This window comes from Trichinella spiralis (genome assembly GCF_000181795.1).
Source record: "Trichinella spiralis strain ISS 195 chromosome Unknown Scfld4, whole genome shotgun sequence".
Classification (NCBI taxonomy): domain Eukaryota; kingdom Metazoa; phylum Nematoda; class Enoplea; order Trichinellida; family Trichinellidae; genus Trichinella; species Trichinella spiralis.
The window spans coordinates 7950144-7966389 of NW_003526943.1; the positions used below are offsets into that span (position 1 = coordinate 7950144).

Here is a 16246-nt window from a genome sequence, read left to right on the forward strand (position 1 = left end):
ATATTTCATTGCCAAATTTGTGTGCGCCACACTTGAAATAAATAAACAGAAAATAAATTCAAATTAATTAATATTTTTTTTCATAACATACCCTTTTCTATCGATGATTCAGCTTTGCTCAACATTAAAATTTGTATACGAATTGTACCTGAATTTCAATTTATATAGCGGGAATGAAGCTAGACAGAACATTTTATTGTCAAAATTTTTATTTTTGCAGTTTATCATGTTATATGCTTTTTAACTGAAATCTGTTTTAGATTTTATTAATTTGGTTCATATGGCTGGTTGTGATTCAAGCAGTGCTTCAGCGGATAATGAATCACTTGTTACACGCTTGAACTTCACCGCAAAGGTTATTTTTAAAATTTCAGTTTTTTATATTAAATTTTTTAAATAATTTAAATATTTGTTTATTTCTATGATTTGTTGAATTACAACCGTTTTTGTTTTATTTTCCTAATGATATGTATTAATTTTTATTATCAATATTTGAGTTTTCAACATTGTGATGTTAACGTGCTTGTTTTGCGTAAACTGTTCTGTTTTTTCATGCAGAGCGTGTTGGTTTATTCAATCAATGCTGCTTACGAGTCACAACCAGTGAAGTCAAGATTAGATTGGAAGCATGTGACTGTACCATCGGAAACGGATACTTTTAAATCAAATGTATAAATTTCAAAGTCTACATGTATAATGCGATTGATGCATTATTTATAGGATCAAGAAAAAGCAGGTGATGTGAATGAAGCTTCTAGTAATTCCGCTATCAGAGAACCCAGAAACCTCAAATGGAATCTGCGTTCATCCTGCTACGAATCGTGTTTTCGACAGGTAATGATGCCTAAGTCGGCGGCACAATTTTTTGGTCTCATGTAGCCCATATTGAGATTTAAAAGATTTCTTAATTGTGATCAAACTTTTCAAAATCTGAATTAATAAATATTTCTTTTCTTTATAACAATACTCATAGTAATTTTGCTGTTCATATTAAGAGATCATTTACTTGGAACGAAGTCATTGCTAGTAATGCATATCATTTGCAATCACGACCAAGCGAAATGAATTCACCCAAAGTAATGATTTGTATTGATTTGATATTTCAATTGATTTTGTAATTTAAACTTTCTTTTAGCAACAAAAGGCTGGAAATGCCATTTCTAGTGGTGTTTTTAGTAAACTGCCAAAGTTGCATTTAAAGATACGCCGAAAACCTGTGGTAAGTATTGTTTTGGTGAATCTTTTACACATTTTAATTATGCAGAGTTTCTGAATTGAATTTTTGTTTTTCTCCCAGATTCAACAATCTGAAGTGGATTCACGAATTTGCAATGTGATAAACTCGTTCGACGACGATCAACAAGCAGCAACGGCTACATTTGCAAATACTACACACGTAATTGTGCATATTGTTTGAAAAATGATTTTATTATTTATTTGCAATTTAAGGCTGATGTGGAAAATTTAACTGTTGAAAACGAAAGCCGACGGAAACTTCGTTGGAAGTTGCGTTCTGCAACTCGTCGTGAGGTTTGCATTTGTTGGGCAAATAAATTTCAAGTCATAGTTGTTATTTTAGGATGTTTCTTCTAAGCCAGAATTGCAAAGATGCGACAATGCAAATTTGTCAGACTGCGCAACGATGTCTTGCAATGATCCTTTCGATCAACCTCTCTGCAAGGAATGTTTTTTATCTTCTTATGGAAATGAGCAACTTGACAATGATTGGATGGATGCCGAAGTAAACTACTGCGATTTTCCAACATCACTCGGCGAACAGGTTGATTTTCTTCTACAGATTGCGTGCAATTAATTGCAATCGTGTTTGTTAATATTTTTCAGTTAAAAATTGAATTATGACAATAAGAGATTCAACACGTGAAATGCACATATATAAAATTAAAAATAAGTTAAGAGGAAGGAAGTTTTGATTAATTAAGAATGAAAATGATAATGATGATGAATTGAAATTTTCTTCTGCTTGTCATAATCATCTCAGTTGTTATTATTTTTAGCGAAATCAAATCAATCACAATACTAATCAACTTGAAATTGCAATTGAAGATTATGAAGATAATTTTGCAGATACGTTCAAGGTAAAAGATGAAAATTGAAATTTATCCCACATTTGATGTGAAAATGATTTGTATTTTTAAGAATTTGCCAGCATTGCATACTCCAAATCCGGCATTGTCCGAGCCGGATGTGAATGATTTTGAATTAGCCGAAGAGGAAACTTATCAAGCGTTTATTGCCAATCTCAAACTGTTGACTCAGTCTGAAAATGCAGTGGACGGAAACAAAGACACCGACGCTCCAATTCAGCGTGAAGAAGAAAAAGAATTGCATGAAGATGGCAACGGATCCTCATTGCCGGTTGAAATGTTCAATTTTGACAATACAGATGTTTTATTCAACGAAAGTGATGTTTCATTTTGTAGGTTTTTTGTGTTTATTTTTTAAATTCGTAAATGAATATCCAACTTTATTGGTTTTTTTTTTGCTTTTCTCAGGCAGCAGCAATGATACCGTTGTTGAAAATGTTCAAATAGTAAAGTATGTGTTTGCATATTTTTTTCAATATATAAATAAATTATAAATATGTAAATTTCAGTGAAACTGTGAATTGCCGTGAAGAAGAAGAAGAAGTAGAAGTGGTTGCACAGTCTGCTGCTTGTTCAGAAGCAAAGAAGGTGAGAGATGGATTGTGTGTTTGTATTGAAAATTTACATTTTGTTTATTATTAAATCAGGCAAAAAGAACCACTAGATGTCGTAAAGCGAAACCTTGTACCGCCGCTGATAAAGCGACGGGTTCCAAGAGAAAGTATTGCAAAAGAAGTGACCGTTCGACTGGAGAAGTGGCAACGACGTCTACTACAGGAAATAATTGCTATTCACAAATGCTAGTGACATTGCAACAACAACAACAACCTTACCAATTTGTGATCCAACAAAATAATCAAGTATTAAATCAGATATTACTTGTACCGGTGGTGGTGCAGAACTCGGCACCGGTAGTGGTGCAGCAACCGATCACGAATTCCAATTCGAATGCCAGTGCTCAGCAGGTGAAATATTTGGATGATAATATTATCGATCAAATGGAAAGTGGATTTTGTCGCCGTAAACCCCGGTTGATCTTGAAGAGACGTCCTGAAGCTATACAGGCACGCAATGTGCATCGTGTTTAAAAATTTTACGTGCGAACGATAATAAAATTTTCAAAATATTTACTTTTTAATTGTTTGCAAAGACAAAACAAAAAGAAGAATACGTTGTTTTCTTTTTTGTTTAAAAATTACAACGATGAACTAACTAATTTTAAAAGCATTCTGATTTGTAAGAAATTGAAAAGTGAAATTTGCATATTCGTGCAATTCAAGATCAATCAACTTAGTAGCCAATGTTGTATAAAAAATATTACTCCAATGCAACGTCTGTCTATTATTGCATGCTTATGTTGATGCTTTTTATTTGAATATGCAAATGAGATTTTCAAGTAGATCACAATTAAAGTATTATTGATGGAAAATAAAAAGATGCAATTATTTTGCAATTTCACCATCATTCCCACTGAAGTACACTGTATGTCGTCGATTGAATCTGGGGTTGGAGTGAAAATATTTCCACAATCGAAATGGTCCACATTTTTTGAAACTTCATTATGAATAATCATTACCGTAAGACAAGAATGACGTGACAACACAACCAGCTGTCAGTCCACTGTTGCCAATTATTTAACAAACTCGCAGAGTAACTCTGTCTGCTGTTGTTGGGCATCTTCATTTTCAGTTTCAACAAACCAGCTTCTCCGCTTTCGCATTTCATTTCACAGCCCGGCTGTTATTTTCTCATTCTTCATTTCGCAGGTATTTTTTCATTATTCAAATATCATGCATTGTTTTTTTTTCAAATTCAGTTTTAATTCATCCATTTCTGATCTCAGATTTCACTTGAACCAATTTTCTTTGTTTTCTCAATTTCATATAATGCAATTTTTTGCTTTTCAATTATTATTATTGGTGATTTTTTTGTCGATCTGATATTAAAATTTTCATTTAAAAATTAAAAAAATAATAACCCTAGATAGTGTAAACAAATTTTTAAGTTATTTCAAGAAAAAATAGACCTGACGTTGCATTGAAAGCACCACTTGTTTGCTCACATTTTGCATATGTATAAAAATAAAACCAAACTTGCTAATTTTTTTCTGCTATTCTCTTTTCGTTGACGTTGTTTCGCTATTCTCTCATTTGCTTTTGCTTCAGACTTACGAAAAAAAATGAGCCTCGTGGCGTGCAATTATGCAAAGTTTGTTGTTGGAAAAATTCACTTTTCGTCGTTGTCTTCATGGTCAAAAATATTAAAATTTGGAAATTCAATTTTTCAGGCTAACGATGTTGTGGCGTTGGACTGGCCGAATGGCGGCGCCATTTCAACCCAACCGCACCAGCGTCAAGCACAACTCCCAGTATACAGACTGCCGTGTCCGAGGCTGGGAGGTGCTGCACAATCCACGGACCAACAAAGTAGGCAATTCTCTATCTTGTTTCAAAGGCTTTTTCGAGGGGTATATATATGACATTTGCAACAAGATGGAGATTTTTGCTTGCCATCGATTATCAGCCGATCAACAACTGACGACAAAATTTGTTCTTCTTTTTTTCACGTCAACGTTTCAATTTTTAAAATTAATATTTAAATAATAAGTATTAATTAACAGTGAACTGTAAAAAAATCTTTCTAATCGTTATTCTCACTTTATACAGACGATCTGACGCGATATTTAAAGTTACCTAATGGGATAAAAGTACATTGGTTCTTTTTTCATTTATTATTTCAACTTTTAGTTATTCATAGATTTTCAAAAAAAAAATTTTCTACGAGTCATGACGCTCAGATAATGAAATAATAACGAACATAGCAAAATAAATAATCATAATCTGCTTCTTACTTAAAGATATTTAAATGTACTTTCTCGAAAAAATAAATATTAGATTTTATCAATTTCAATGCATTTTTTTCTCACATACTGCATTTGAAAAGATGTCATGTGTTGAAAATTAGGTCGAATTTAATAATAATAATAATAATAATAATAATAATATTCCATTTTTAACTTTTCATTTATTGATGAAATGTATCGAATAAATAATTGTAAATTCAAGTAAACAATAGTATAGGTTAAATTTGAGCATACAATATGATAAAAACATACTTGAGAAATTGAATATTTTTCGAGAAGTATCTTTTGTCAAACAACGAAAGAATACTCGTTCAGGGAATAGCGTTTACCATCAAAGAGCGTCATATTTTGGGAATTCATGGTTTGTTGCCTCCAAATGTGCTCACGGCGGAACAGCAAATGCAACGTATTTTGAAGAACTTGGACAACGAATCGAGCGATTTGCGTCGCTACGTTGCACTTAATGATCTTCAAGTATGTGATCGAGTGAAGTGGAATAACTTATTATTATTATTATTATTATCAATTATAATTTTAATTATGAATTATTCTTCGAATTATAGAAAACTTTCTATAAATATAGCAATTATTTTTAGGATAGAAATGAAAAATTATTTTATCGAGTGCTTTGTGAAAACGTTGAAAAGTATATGCCAATTGTATACACACCAACGGTTGGCTTGGCGTGTCAGAAATTTGGTTTGATTTTCCGAAGACCAAAGTAAGTGAATTTGAATGGAAATATTGTAATATTGTGATATGGGCATATTTTTTTAATTATAAAATTTATACTTTACAGAGGAATATTTATATCAATCCAAGATGATTCAGTCGAACGTATTTATAATATTTTGGCAGCATGGCCTGAAAAAGATATTCGGGTATATTATTAATAATAACAATAGAAAAGCTGTAATTTATTCACATACGAGTGATTTTTTTCAGGCAATATGTGTTACCGACGGAGAGCGTATTCTTGGTTTGGGTGATCTAGGAGCCTACGGTATGGGCATACCTGTTGGCAAGCTATCTTTATACGTCGCATTGGCCGGAGTACACCCGCAGTGGTGTTTGCCTGTAGTGTTAGATGTTGGAACAGATAATGAGGTTTGTAAGAAAGAAAAATTTATTTATTGTTTTTTAATTTTATAATTTACAAACAACGCATTAAAGGAGATCAAAAAAGATCCATTCTACATCGGGATGAAACACAAACGTATACGAGATGAACGATACGATCGTCTGGTGGACAACTTTCTTCGAGCGGTAGTTGAGAGGTATACTACTTTGTAGGTTTAAATTTTCATTTTCTCTTTATTTAATGAAGCTTTTTAGATTTGGTCCGACATGTTTGATTCAATTTGAAGACTTTGCAAATCAGAATGCATTTCGTTTTTTGGACAAATATAAAAAAGCCTACTGTACATTCAATGATGATATTCAAGGTTTTATTCAGATCGTAGAACACTGTTTTCACTGTTTATTTTATTTAATCTAGGAACTGCGTCAGTGGCCGTAGCTGGACTACTTTCTGCGGCGAAAATGACTAAAAAATCATTGAAAGATCACAGAGTGCTATTCTATGGCGCTGGCGAAGTATACAGATCATCATATAATTTATTCCTCCATTTATGATTTTTGTTAGAAAACTAAAATTTGGTTGCAATTACAGGCAGCTGTTGGTATTGCGAAACTAACTTGTCTGGCAATGTCAAATGAGGGAATACCATTTGAAGAGGCGAAGAAAAATATTTGGATGGTAGATTCCAAAGGTTTGATAGTCAAAGTGAGGTTCTTTGTTCATAATTATAAATGGAAAATCGTTCGTTGTTCATAATTTGTTTCTTATCGAATTTATTGTTTCCATTTTTCACAGGGACGAAGTCACCTGAATGAGCATAAATTGGAATTTGCTCAAGATCACGCAGAAGTGCAATCTTTGGAAGATATAATAAACAAAGTGAAACCGACCGCAATTATAGGTTATTATTATTGTCGTTTTATTAATTTCCAGTTATATGGATGTTGGATTTTGCAGGGGCGGCAACGATTACGGGCGCGTTCAATGAGACCATTCTTCGGACGATGGCAAAGCTGAACGATCGACCGATAATTTTCGCTTTGTCAAATCCAACATCCAAATCCGAATGCACTGCAGAACAGGCTTACAAATTTACCGACGTAAAGCGAAACTTGATAACGAAACAAAACAACAAAGCACAAAGATGCTTGGTTGAATCGAATATTTTCTGTAGGGTCGTGCGATTTTTGCCAGCGGCAGTCCATTCGACAAGGTGGAATACGGCGGCAAGGTATTTTATCCTGGTCAAGGGAACAATTCGTACATTTTTCCCGGCGTTGCGTTGGGCACGATTTGTAGCATGGCCAGACATATACCGGATGAGGTGTTTTTGATCGCAGCCCAGGTGAACGGTTTCTTTTCTTTTTATTCTGAAATGCAAACAGTAATTATGCATAAATTGATAATTTTTATTAAACCAATTTCAACTTTAAGGTTCTTTCCAACTTAGTGACGGAAAAGCATATGGAAGAAGGTCGCGTCTATCCACCTTTGAATGTTGTTCGAGAAATTTCGGTAAAAATTGCTGCAGCCGTAGCTGAACAATGTTACGAAGTATGTGCGAATTTGTACAATGTAGAAATTGGATATTTGACAATTTTGTCATTGAAAATGAAAAGAAAAAAATGTTCGTTTGTTTTCAGTCAGGTGAAGCAGCGTGTTTTCCAAAGCCGGAGGATATGGAAGCGTTTATTCGATCAAAAGTTTACAGTTATGAATATGATTCTTACGTACCGGATATGTACGAATTTGAGCACTAGACGGCGACAGCAGTAGTTTATACATAGGGTCAATTGGATTTGGGAATGCAAGACAAGGAAACATTTTTCATATTATTATTATTATTAAATATTGTTCGCTGGGGGAATTTTTTTTTAATTTTTAACATGGCAGCTGAATTTAACTGTTAGAGCTATTCAAAATAATTTCCTCATCTTTTTTTCCACGATTCTGATTAGCATAGGTTGATCTTATTCACCTTGAATCAAATAAAACATATTAGAAAATAAAATAAAAAGATATATTTTACTTAATGAACATATTCGGCTGTTAAGAAGACAGCGCTTCATTCTCTTCTGAAACTTTCAGAGCATATTTACGACGACATTTCTCATCAACATTAACTAAATAGAATGTCTCGTTTGAAAGATGCTCCAACTGAGCTGTGGGAATATACGGCGCCGACGATGCGGCTTTTTCACGCGTTTCCATTGTACTAAGGAATTCCTCTGGCGACAGCTTGTTTCGCATTTCCAGTTGCGACATCGCATCAGCAAGCATAGAGGCAATATTTTCCAGCTTCACTTCATTTTCCCGACCCCGGCGCAGTTGAACGCTGAACATACAAGACGCCAACCCAGATCCATAAGAAAACATCAGCAACCGTTGTCCGACAAGTTTGTCAGCACTGCTACTGAAGTTTTACAAATAAAATTTGTAAAATCGGCTATAAAAGAGTAAATTAAACCATGTTACCCAGCCAAATGACAAGCAAGCGACGTCCACAACGATGCACAGTACATATTTCCCACTCTGCAAGCAGCTAACAATGACGGTTTGGTGCGAGTTTCAAAAAGCGATCCGCTCAGTTCCATCAGCCATGCTTCTTCGTTTCTGTCCAAATCCAACGTCAACAGTCGGTCTTCGTCAAATCTCACCGGTACACCTTTGTTGGGCATGTTTGGATTCAACTGTGACGGACCGACCACACAACGGCACAAATCCACAAACACTAGCCGAATCAAAGCTTTCTTGGCCAGTTTGCAGTAAGGCGAATGGAAAAGCACAGCGTCGAAATCCATCACCCGGGCCTCCTTTCCACAGAGACGTTCGAATTTTGCACAATAAAGCCCATAGCAACGCGAAAGCGCCTCGAAATAGCTTCTCACGCTGAGTGCGCCGTCGACGACGGGATACTCGGTGGCTCCGGCAGCGGTTGGCTTGTAAAAATCGTACGCATCCTGCATGTAGAACGCTTTCAGCCGACCGTCAAACACGATCGGCGCGTCGACGCCCACAAGCATCGCCACTGCCCCTGCACCCCCGGTACACCTCGCGGGTCCGGCGTCGTAGACCGCCACGTCGGTCGCCACTGCTAAAGCATAGCGCCCGTCCCAGCTGGTCGACTCGACCCAACTGACGCAGTTGAACAACGCCTGCGTACCTCCGAAACAAGCGTTCACAACATCAACACCTTCGAGATCTGTATTTCCGCTATCCGTGAACAGTTGCATCAACGTCGACTTGACGCTTTTCGATCTGTCGACCTGGGATTCGGTGCCCACTTCCAATCTGCCGATTTCCATCGGCTCCACATTGAAGCGTTTCAACAGTCGATGGACAACGGTCAACGCCATTGAACACGCATCTTCACGGTCCGAGCAAACAGCCATTTCATGTTGACCCAAACCAATTTCATACTTGCCCTTTGAAACGCCGTCCGCTGATTCCAACTCCGACTGCTTCACGTACATCGAAGGAAAATATACCTGCATGGCCAATATGCCGACGTTGCTAGCCGAAATCAAATTCGGCATCACACTGTCATTCTCCATCATCACTCGGCTTCAAACGATAACAAACTGAAACATCAATCAAATAATCAATTTATTAATTAATAAACGAAAAATAACCGCACAATTTTAAATTATTAACCATATAAATTATAAATTAAAAGAAAAGTTTACCTCAAATATAAAAGCAAATAAAACACAGGCAAACAAACTGTTGGAAAAATAACTTGCAGTCTGAATTTCTCTCTCTCTCTCTCTCTCTTTTACATTACCTACATAAAAATGTAAATAAATTCATCATCATAAAAATTTGAACAAATGCTATTATATGACCTTTTCAGGAATGAAGCAAACAAACATGTGAAAATTTATCCAGTACAACTGTAAACAGAATAAAATGAAAACGAAAAAGGCAATTCACTAACTTCAAGCGGAGATAACTATGATTTAAAAAACTATTCACCTTAAAACATCAAATATAAATCCGTATTCTCGAAACAAAGCATATTTATTTCAGAAAAGAAAATTTTGCAATAATAATTTTTAACAACTTCACATTGTCAAACAATAAATACAATAAACGATGTAAACAATAATAAATTAATAACAGAAATGAATTCAAAGAAAGATCGTTAACAAATTAAATAAGTTTAAAAAATCTGTTTTATACAAATGGTTAAAATTTGCTTTTAGTAAAATTTTAGTAACACTGTCAACAAAAAAGAATAATCTAAATACAAATACGAAATACAAAGAAACAAAGCTAGAAATCACATAAAACACAACATTAAACTATTAACAAAAAAATGACAGCCATTTCCCAACTAAAAAGAACAAAACAAGTAAATTTCAATCAGAAATATGGCCTACTGTAACATAAACCACATTTTGAACGCTATTCAATCAAATAATTAACGCTATAAAACCACTTAAAATTATAAAACAATACAACATTAAACAGAAACTACAAAAATTTCCAAATTACCAAAATAAATAGTAACCGTACTGTAATATATAATAAAGATCAGGTAGGTTTTTTACATATAGTAATTATAATTGCAAGAAATACTTCATAAAATTTAATAAAAATTCCTGTGATTTGTGAAAAATAGAGAAGTACACGAAACAAACCCATACAAAACGAACGCATAAAAAATTTCAAACAATACTTTACAATAATGACACTCAAGTATAAATGACAATAATCAAAGGCAAAAATAGAGTTTTTGTGCTGCCTCTGAACAGACTGATATACATTTCAACGATTAACCACATAAAAGTCTAATAATGTTCCCTCATTTTCATGTTTTTTAGTACAGATTTATTAACCCATCCATCAATTTCATTGTTTTGATATAGTACACGTTATTTTTTAATGATGAACTGTTCCTTTGTAGAATGAAACTTAAATCGCCCATCGAATTCTTACTTTTACTGTTTACAAACACCATTATTTTTTCATTGATGATTTCAACAATACCTCGACTTTCTTTAAATTTATAAACCTACTAATTAAACCATTTTACATTTTAATCAGAATCTCGATCATTAACTTTACAACATCAGCTGACAAATATTACGTCTGCTGACTAGCTGTCTATCTAGTAATCTACACTTTCAGACGAACGCCTCTGCTTCAAACAGTCACTTAAGTCTTTGATTTTTTGTTTATACAAACTAAATTAACAAACATAGAGTTCATAATTATCAGCATTACTCGAATAATTTTTTCCAAAGAAAATACCGCTGCTAAAAAAAATGCAATTTACGCGAGAAAAAATAATAAACAACAACGACTGCAAATAAGAAAACGTACAGTCGAAAATTGTAATGCTGAACCTGAGCGCATGTTAATTCAACTTAAGCCTATTTAAAGGTAGCTTCAAGCTCAGATGTTCATTTTCTGTTTGTCTGTGTTGCCGTGCGGTCGGTACTTTAAACACAATGATGAACGAACGGTGGTTTAACACAGTTGCCTTCATTGAAGAAATTACCAACTCAGTGAAGAAGAAGAAGTACAACTGTGATTTATTCAATTTAATAGAAGAATTTGTCGACATCCTCGAACCTGACTATGAAACATTGGAATGCCTTTCTTTCAAAGAGGTAATAGATTTTTATTGTACTTTACGTTATTTGAAAAGTATCGTTGTTGGCACTGATGTTCAAGATCGAATGTTTCCCAAACTTGGAAAACTGATAGACAAATGCTATCAGTGTGCCGGTTTGGAAGCTTCTGAGAAGGATAACAAAAAATTTATAAATGACATCTCAAGCAATGGAATCACTAGTGAAAACAAGCCAATTCAAACAAAATCATCTGGTCATTCAAAGTTCATTTATAATCCAAGGAATCCGAAGTATCGTTATTATCATATTATTCAAGGATGGTTGAAAGAGCAGAAGACTGATGTGCCTGGGATATTTTCGACAGGAAGGTATGGTTATAAGCAAGTTTATTTGGATATACCAGAAAAAATGTTGGAAGATTTTCAAGAGAGGAACATACATTTCAAGCATACAATAGAAATGATGGCCAATGTTCAGATACATTTTTTGAAAAAAAAAGTTTCTATTATTGGAGAAGATGATAGAAGTATTGATGCGGCAATACTAATTTTTTTGCATATAAATAATTATCCATCGTTTTTTAACATTGCGTGTGAAATGGTGTTAAAATATTTGATCAACATGGAAAATGTGACGAGCTTAACTGATGTTCAATTGGAAACACTAGAACATGGCCTGAATTGTTCAAAAAAGGTCAACGATTTTCAACATACAGGTGAAAGTGATGATAGAAGCTATCCATTGAAAGCGGATGATGGATATTGTCCATTTTTGGCACCGATTCCGAGAAGAAATGAAGCTGATGAGTGGAATAAATACTATTATGATTTTATGAGCACAAATTTGTCATTTCATGAACAGCAACGGAAAGATTTGTTTTTTGAACCGGTGAAACATGAAAACGTTATGCGTCGAAATCCGTATAGGTATAAGAAATTAATAATAATCAAATCTTCGGATGTTGAGAAATTGGTTGGAAAACATGGAAGTGTTTTATGGGCAATTCAAACGATCACCGACACGTTGATCATTATTGAAAATTTCACATTTACAAAGAATTTCAAAAGAATAATCTTTTGTGCGGCAAATGCAAGAAATTTGAGATCAACTATCCACTTTATCCGTATTTTGATTGAAAATAAGTTAAATGTTCAACGTCTTGCTGATAATATGGCGAAGGTTGCAAATTTGAATTTTTCTTAATGGAAATGATGAAAATTTCAACGATGAAGAAAACCAATGAAAAAATTGAAAATAGCTTGCATATTTTATTTTAAAATTTTTATAAAATGTTTCATTATTATCCTTTTACGTTTGCATAAATTTAGATTGACTTGTTTTCTAAATTTCAATGTGCATTTGATTTTTTTAACAATGAAGATGATCTTTATGTGATATATGATGATAGTGCTTATTTTGTTTGAATAATAAAATACACTGCATGTAATATTCGATGTTTTTACTTATTCTGATAAATTATATTTTATGAAATGTTTTCAACTATTCAACATATTGATGGTGTGAAAATATTTCATGACAGTAGCTCAATAATTCAATGGAGCTCTCATGCATCCCATTATAGTTTGTTCATAACTATGTAATTTTATGCTCGTCTGCCCGCTTGTTTGTTTCTATTACCGTAACTTATATCTAAAATTGATGTACTTATTCAGTGGCTTATGCAGCTGTGCTTCAAAGCACGCAATTTAATGAGTTGATAGAGTCGCGAGATTTCATTTTGTGGCTAGTTGCAGTATTGTGAATAAAGAAACACAAATCGGTGCTTTTGATTATAAACATTAATTGATGAAAGAGATTTAAATTTCGGAAAACTAAAGAAATTTTGTTTAAACTGTTAATTCTACTTAGATCATAATTAAGAACTTTGAAACGACTTTAAACAAAATTATTTTTAAAATGTTGGCAACATTTTAAAGTTTCGTTATATCACAGAGATGCTGAGCTGAATTTAATCAGTTCTGCCATAGGATTTTCCTTGTGCGGTCGAATTCTTGCTTTGTGATCGAAATTGTGCCTAAAGATGAAAGAAAATTCCGCTCCAAAATCGAACCCAGCCTCAAGTAAAACATCAGGATCCACTACCAATGATGATGCAACCATGTCTGCAATGCTGTCCGTTAGTGGATATTCAATGATGAGTTCGGTGGCTGGGAATCAGTGCATTGCAGAGTCGAATGAACTGCTGAATCAATCTGGTCCTGGAATATCCAAAGAAGTAGAAAATGCGATTGTGAAAAAAATTGAAGAAAGCAAACCACAACCAACGGAATCAGAGGATGGTACTGGTCGTCGAGTGATTCTGTTGCGAAATGCTGAAAGAATGGATCGCATATTTCCTGAATGGGTTGATATGGCATTCAATGAACAAGTAATTTATTTTCTTTTGTTATTTTTATTGAATTTAATTTTTCATTATTTACAGGGGAAATATAGGCCGTATGATTTGAATCAGCCATTGCAAATCCCATTTCGTTCTGGTGATTTTTGGGATTATCGTTTTGATTCGCCGATAACTGAATTGGGTAATGTTATGTCAATGATGGTTGGACGTACATTAAAATTAAGCAAACAACAGCCGTACAAAATTTTCGTCTCTCCATCTTTGCGATGTATTCAAACTGCTCACTGCTTATTAAAATGCTTAAGCAACAAAAATTTGAAAATGTGCATCGAGCCAGCACTATTCGAATGGTTATCATGGTATGAAACATTGCCAAATTGGTTGTCAGAAAAAGATTTACTTAGCGCTCAGTATAAAATTGATGTTACTTATAAGCCAATTTTGAGTATCAGTGAAATTCGTCAACATCGCAACGAAACTTCTGTGGAATGTTATCAACGCTGTATCAATGCTTTCAAAACAATTATGAGTACTCAAAGTGGTAAAGTGAAAACATTTTCGTATATTTCATGAAAATCGATTAAATTTTATTGAATTCAATAATTAATTTTAATTTTTCAGAAAACGGTAACATCTTGTTCATTGTGCACAGCTTGACAATGGATGCAATTACTCGTTATTTGAACAAAGCGGATGAGACGAACATTCCACAAAATGAAATTAATTCAATGGGAGGAAATTATCCATATTGTTCGATTCTTTTTTACGAAGAATTAAACGACAAAAGTTGGCGATTATCTCCTACCGTTTTGCCATCAATCACTTTCATGAAATTCAATAATGCTGTTAACAGTAGCTTTTTGAATCGCAAATAATTTTACTTCTTGACCTATTCATATTAACTATTTCATTAATTTAAACAATTTTTTGCTTTTATTTCAACATGTGATATTGTTCCAAGTTTTATATTAATGTGATATTATTTTATAATATATGTATTATAATTTCAATAACTTTATAATTTTCATTTTCGTATAAATTTAACCATCTTTTATAGTTATGGGATTCAGCAAAACTGACTGCTGCCTATGCTAAAATCACAGTATTTGTTGCATTAATAGAGTCAATTAATATTTCAGTGATTATGATATTTTTTAAATAAATTTTTATAAAAATACTTTGCGTTAAGTATTTGAAAGTGCGCATGTTGGATTTATGAAATTAAAATAAATATGATATTCCAGCGGAATCTGATAGTAATTAAATTCTTTGAATATGCAATCGTTTGCAATGATTCCTACTCCATAGTTTTATTTGCAAATTTGTGCTCACAAAAAGTTTTGTACAACTCTGTTATATTATTAAATACACACAAATACAGTTAGCGTCAATAAAAGAAGCACTTTATTAAAATGTTTGATTTTATTATACAAGATATTTATGCTGCTTACTTTGTTGCATTTTTTGTTATGCGAGAATACATTTTCCGCTTATCAAGCAATCAAATGACTGTTTTTATAACAAAAATTTTATTTTGCTGTTTCTATACGAATCACTACATGCTTATGAGCTGTATACTGCATTAGCAGGAAAATGTTTTCATTGTTCATTAGCTATCTTGTTAATAGTTTGCACTGTATAATTTTGAACAACCGAAAGCAACAATCTGCTTAAATAAAATTCTCTTGTAAATAGCTGTTTATTTTGAGTAAAGTTAGATAAATTTGGTAATTATTAATTATAAAAATCTGAATGTTGCTGATGTTTATATATTCTTTTATGTTAATATGTTAGATATCAACATCATCGTTTGTTTGTATACTTTTATGTTGTTTTTCATGTATGTATAAAGAAAATGTGTATATGATTAAATATGAATGCTGCTGGATTAAATTTGTGCTATGATAACACAGCTTAGGAGAACCATATGAGCAAACTTGTCCAAATGATGGGCAAGCCTCATGAACATAAATAACAAAATCATCCTAAATTTGGTCAGCTTCAGTTTATCTTCTCACGGACAGAACAGTTGTATTTTCCTGATTCATTGTGCATTATTGCAACTACGCGCAAATTTTAAATTCTCAGTGGCAAATACCATTACAAAGGGGTGTTCTTACTCGGTCCCACTTTTTTCTTATTTGTCTTTGCCCACGCCATTTTATTGGACCGTCAAATCTCTGTCGTATTGGTTTTCCTTGTCTAATTGCTCATTGATTCAAACTCTTCAGTTGTGATTAGCTGTAATATTTT

The 16246-nt window shown here is 33.3% G+C and overlaps 5 protein-coding genes across 5 annotated transcripts; 4 read left to right on the forward strand and 1 right to left on the reverse strand.

The window, feature by feature from the left end:
* The first annotated feature begins 280 nt into the window (after window positions 1–280).
* Tsp_01942 (conserved hypothetical protein) lies at window positions 281–3193 on the forward strand. The gene is made up of 13 exons (XM_003377702.1): window positions 281–355; window positions 559–669; window positions 721–834; window positions 996–1076; window positions 1136–1219; window positions 1298–1396; window positions 1450–1530; window positions 1580–1780; window positions 2016–2096; window positions 2158–2422; window positions 2514–2556; window positions 2615–2693; window positions 2753–3193. Exons 1-13 carry the CDS (start codon window positions 281–283, stop codon window positions 3191–3193), a joined length of 1755 nt encoding a protein of 584 aa, XP_003377750.1.
* A 1091-nt stretch (window positions 3194–4284) lies between these two features.
* Window positions 4285–7809, forward strand: Tsp_01941 (malate oxidoreductase). Its single transcript, XM_003377703.1, has 15 exons — window positions 4285–4317; window positions 4393–4572; window positions 5245–5442; window positions 5565–5689; window positions 5768–5849; window positions 5914–6075; window positions 6142–6245; window positions 6304–6413; window positions 6467–6564; window positions 6641–6727; window positions 6845–6950; window positions 6983–7149; window positions 7224–7394; window positions 7484–7603; window positions 7693–7809. Exons 1-15 carry the CDS (start codon window positions 4285–4287, stop codon window positions 7807–7809), a joined length of 1860 nt encoding a protein of 619 aa, XP_003377751.1.
* Window positions 7810–8098: 289 nt separating this feature from the next.
* Window positions 8099–11410, reverse strand: Tsp_01940 (hydroxymethylglutaryl-CoA synthase 1). The gene is made up of 4 exons (XM_003377704.1): window positions 11374–11410; window positions 10891–11050; window positions 8525–9613; window positions 8099–8462 (listed from the first exon to the last, which is right to left on the reverse strand). The coding sequence occupies exons 1-4, from the start codon at window positions 11408–11410 to the stop codon at window positions 8099–8101; spliced, it is 1650 nt and encodes a 549-aa protein (XP_003377752.1).
* A 95-nt stretch (window positions 11411–11505) lies between these two features.
* Window positions 11506–12834, forward strand: Tsp_01939 (hypothetical protein). Its single transcript, XM_003377705.1, has one exon. The coding sequence runs from the start codon at window positions 11506–11508 to the stop codon at window positions 12832–12834; it is 1329 nt and encodes a 442-aa protein (XP_003377753.1).
* Window positions 12835–13672: 838 nt separating this feature from the next.
* Tsp_01938 (putative ubiquitin associated and SH3 domain-containing protein B) lies at window positions 13673–15404 on the forward strand. Its single transcript, XM_003377706.1, has 5 exons — window positions 13673–14020; window positions 14075–14534; window positions 14615–14838; window positions 15051–15095; window positions 15375–15404. Exons 1-5 carry the CDS (start codon window positions 13673–13675, stop codon window positions 15402–15404), a joined length of 1107 nt encoding a protein of 368 aa, XP_003377754.1.
* Window positions 15405–16246: the final 842 nt, after the last annotated feature.

Excerpts from the sequence above, each read along its gene's own strand:
- Tsp_01942 (XM_003377702.1), top strand. The coding sequence starts at position 281 with ATGGCTGGTTGTGATTCAAGCAGTGCTTCAGCGGATAATGAATCACTT. Across the intron at positions 356-558 it reads GCTTGAACTTCACCGCAAAG|AGCGTGTTGGTTTATTCAAT; the intron begins GTTATTTTTAAA and ends TTTTTCATGCAG. Across the intron at positions 1,781-2,015 it reads CAACATCACTCGGCGAACAG|CGAAATCAAATCAATCACAA; the intron begins GTTGATTTTCTT and ends TATTATTTTTAG.
- Tsp_01938 (XM_003377706.1), top strand. The coding sequence starts at position 13,673 with ATGAAAGAAAATTCCGCTCCAAAATCGAACCCAGCCTCAAGTAAAACA. Across the intron at positions 14,021-14,074 it reads ATATGGCATTCAATGAACAA|GGGAAATATAGGCCGTATGA; the intron begins GTAATTTATTTT and ends CATTATTTACAG. Across the intron at positions 14,535-14,614 it reads AATTATGAGTACTCAAAGTG|AAAACGGTAACATCTTGTTC; the intron begins GTAAAGTGAAAA and ends TTAATTTTTCAG.
- Tsp_01941 (XM_003377703.1), top strand. The coding sequence starts at position 4,285 with ATGAGCCTCGTGGCGTGCAATTATGCAAAGTTT. Across the intron at positions 6,728-6,844 it reads CGAAGAAAAATATTTGGATG|GGACGAAGTCACCTGAATGA; the intron begins GTAGATTCCAAA and ends CATTTTTCACAG. Across the intron at positions 7,150-7,223 it reads AGGCTTACAAATTTACCGAC|GGTCGTGCGATTTTTGCCAG; the intron begins GTAAAGCGAAAC and ends TATTTTCTGTAG.
- Tsp_01939 (XM_003377705.1), top strand. The coding sequence starts at position 11,506 with ATGATGAACGAACGGTGGTTTAACACAGTTGCCTTCATTGAAGAAATT.
- Tsp_01940 (XM_003377704.1), bottom strand. The coding sequence starts at position 11,410 with ATGCGCTCAGGTTCAGCATTACAATTTTCGACTGTAC. Across the intron at positions 11,051-11,373 it reads ATTACAATTTTCGACTGTAC|AAAGTCGAGGTATTGTTGAA; the intron begins GTTTTCTTATTT and ends ATAAATTTAAAG. Across the intron at positions 8,463-8,524 it reads CTTGCTTGTCATTTGGCTGG|TAGCAGTGCTGACAAACTTG; the intron begins GTAACATGGTTT and ends GTAAAACTTCAG.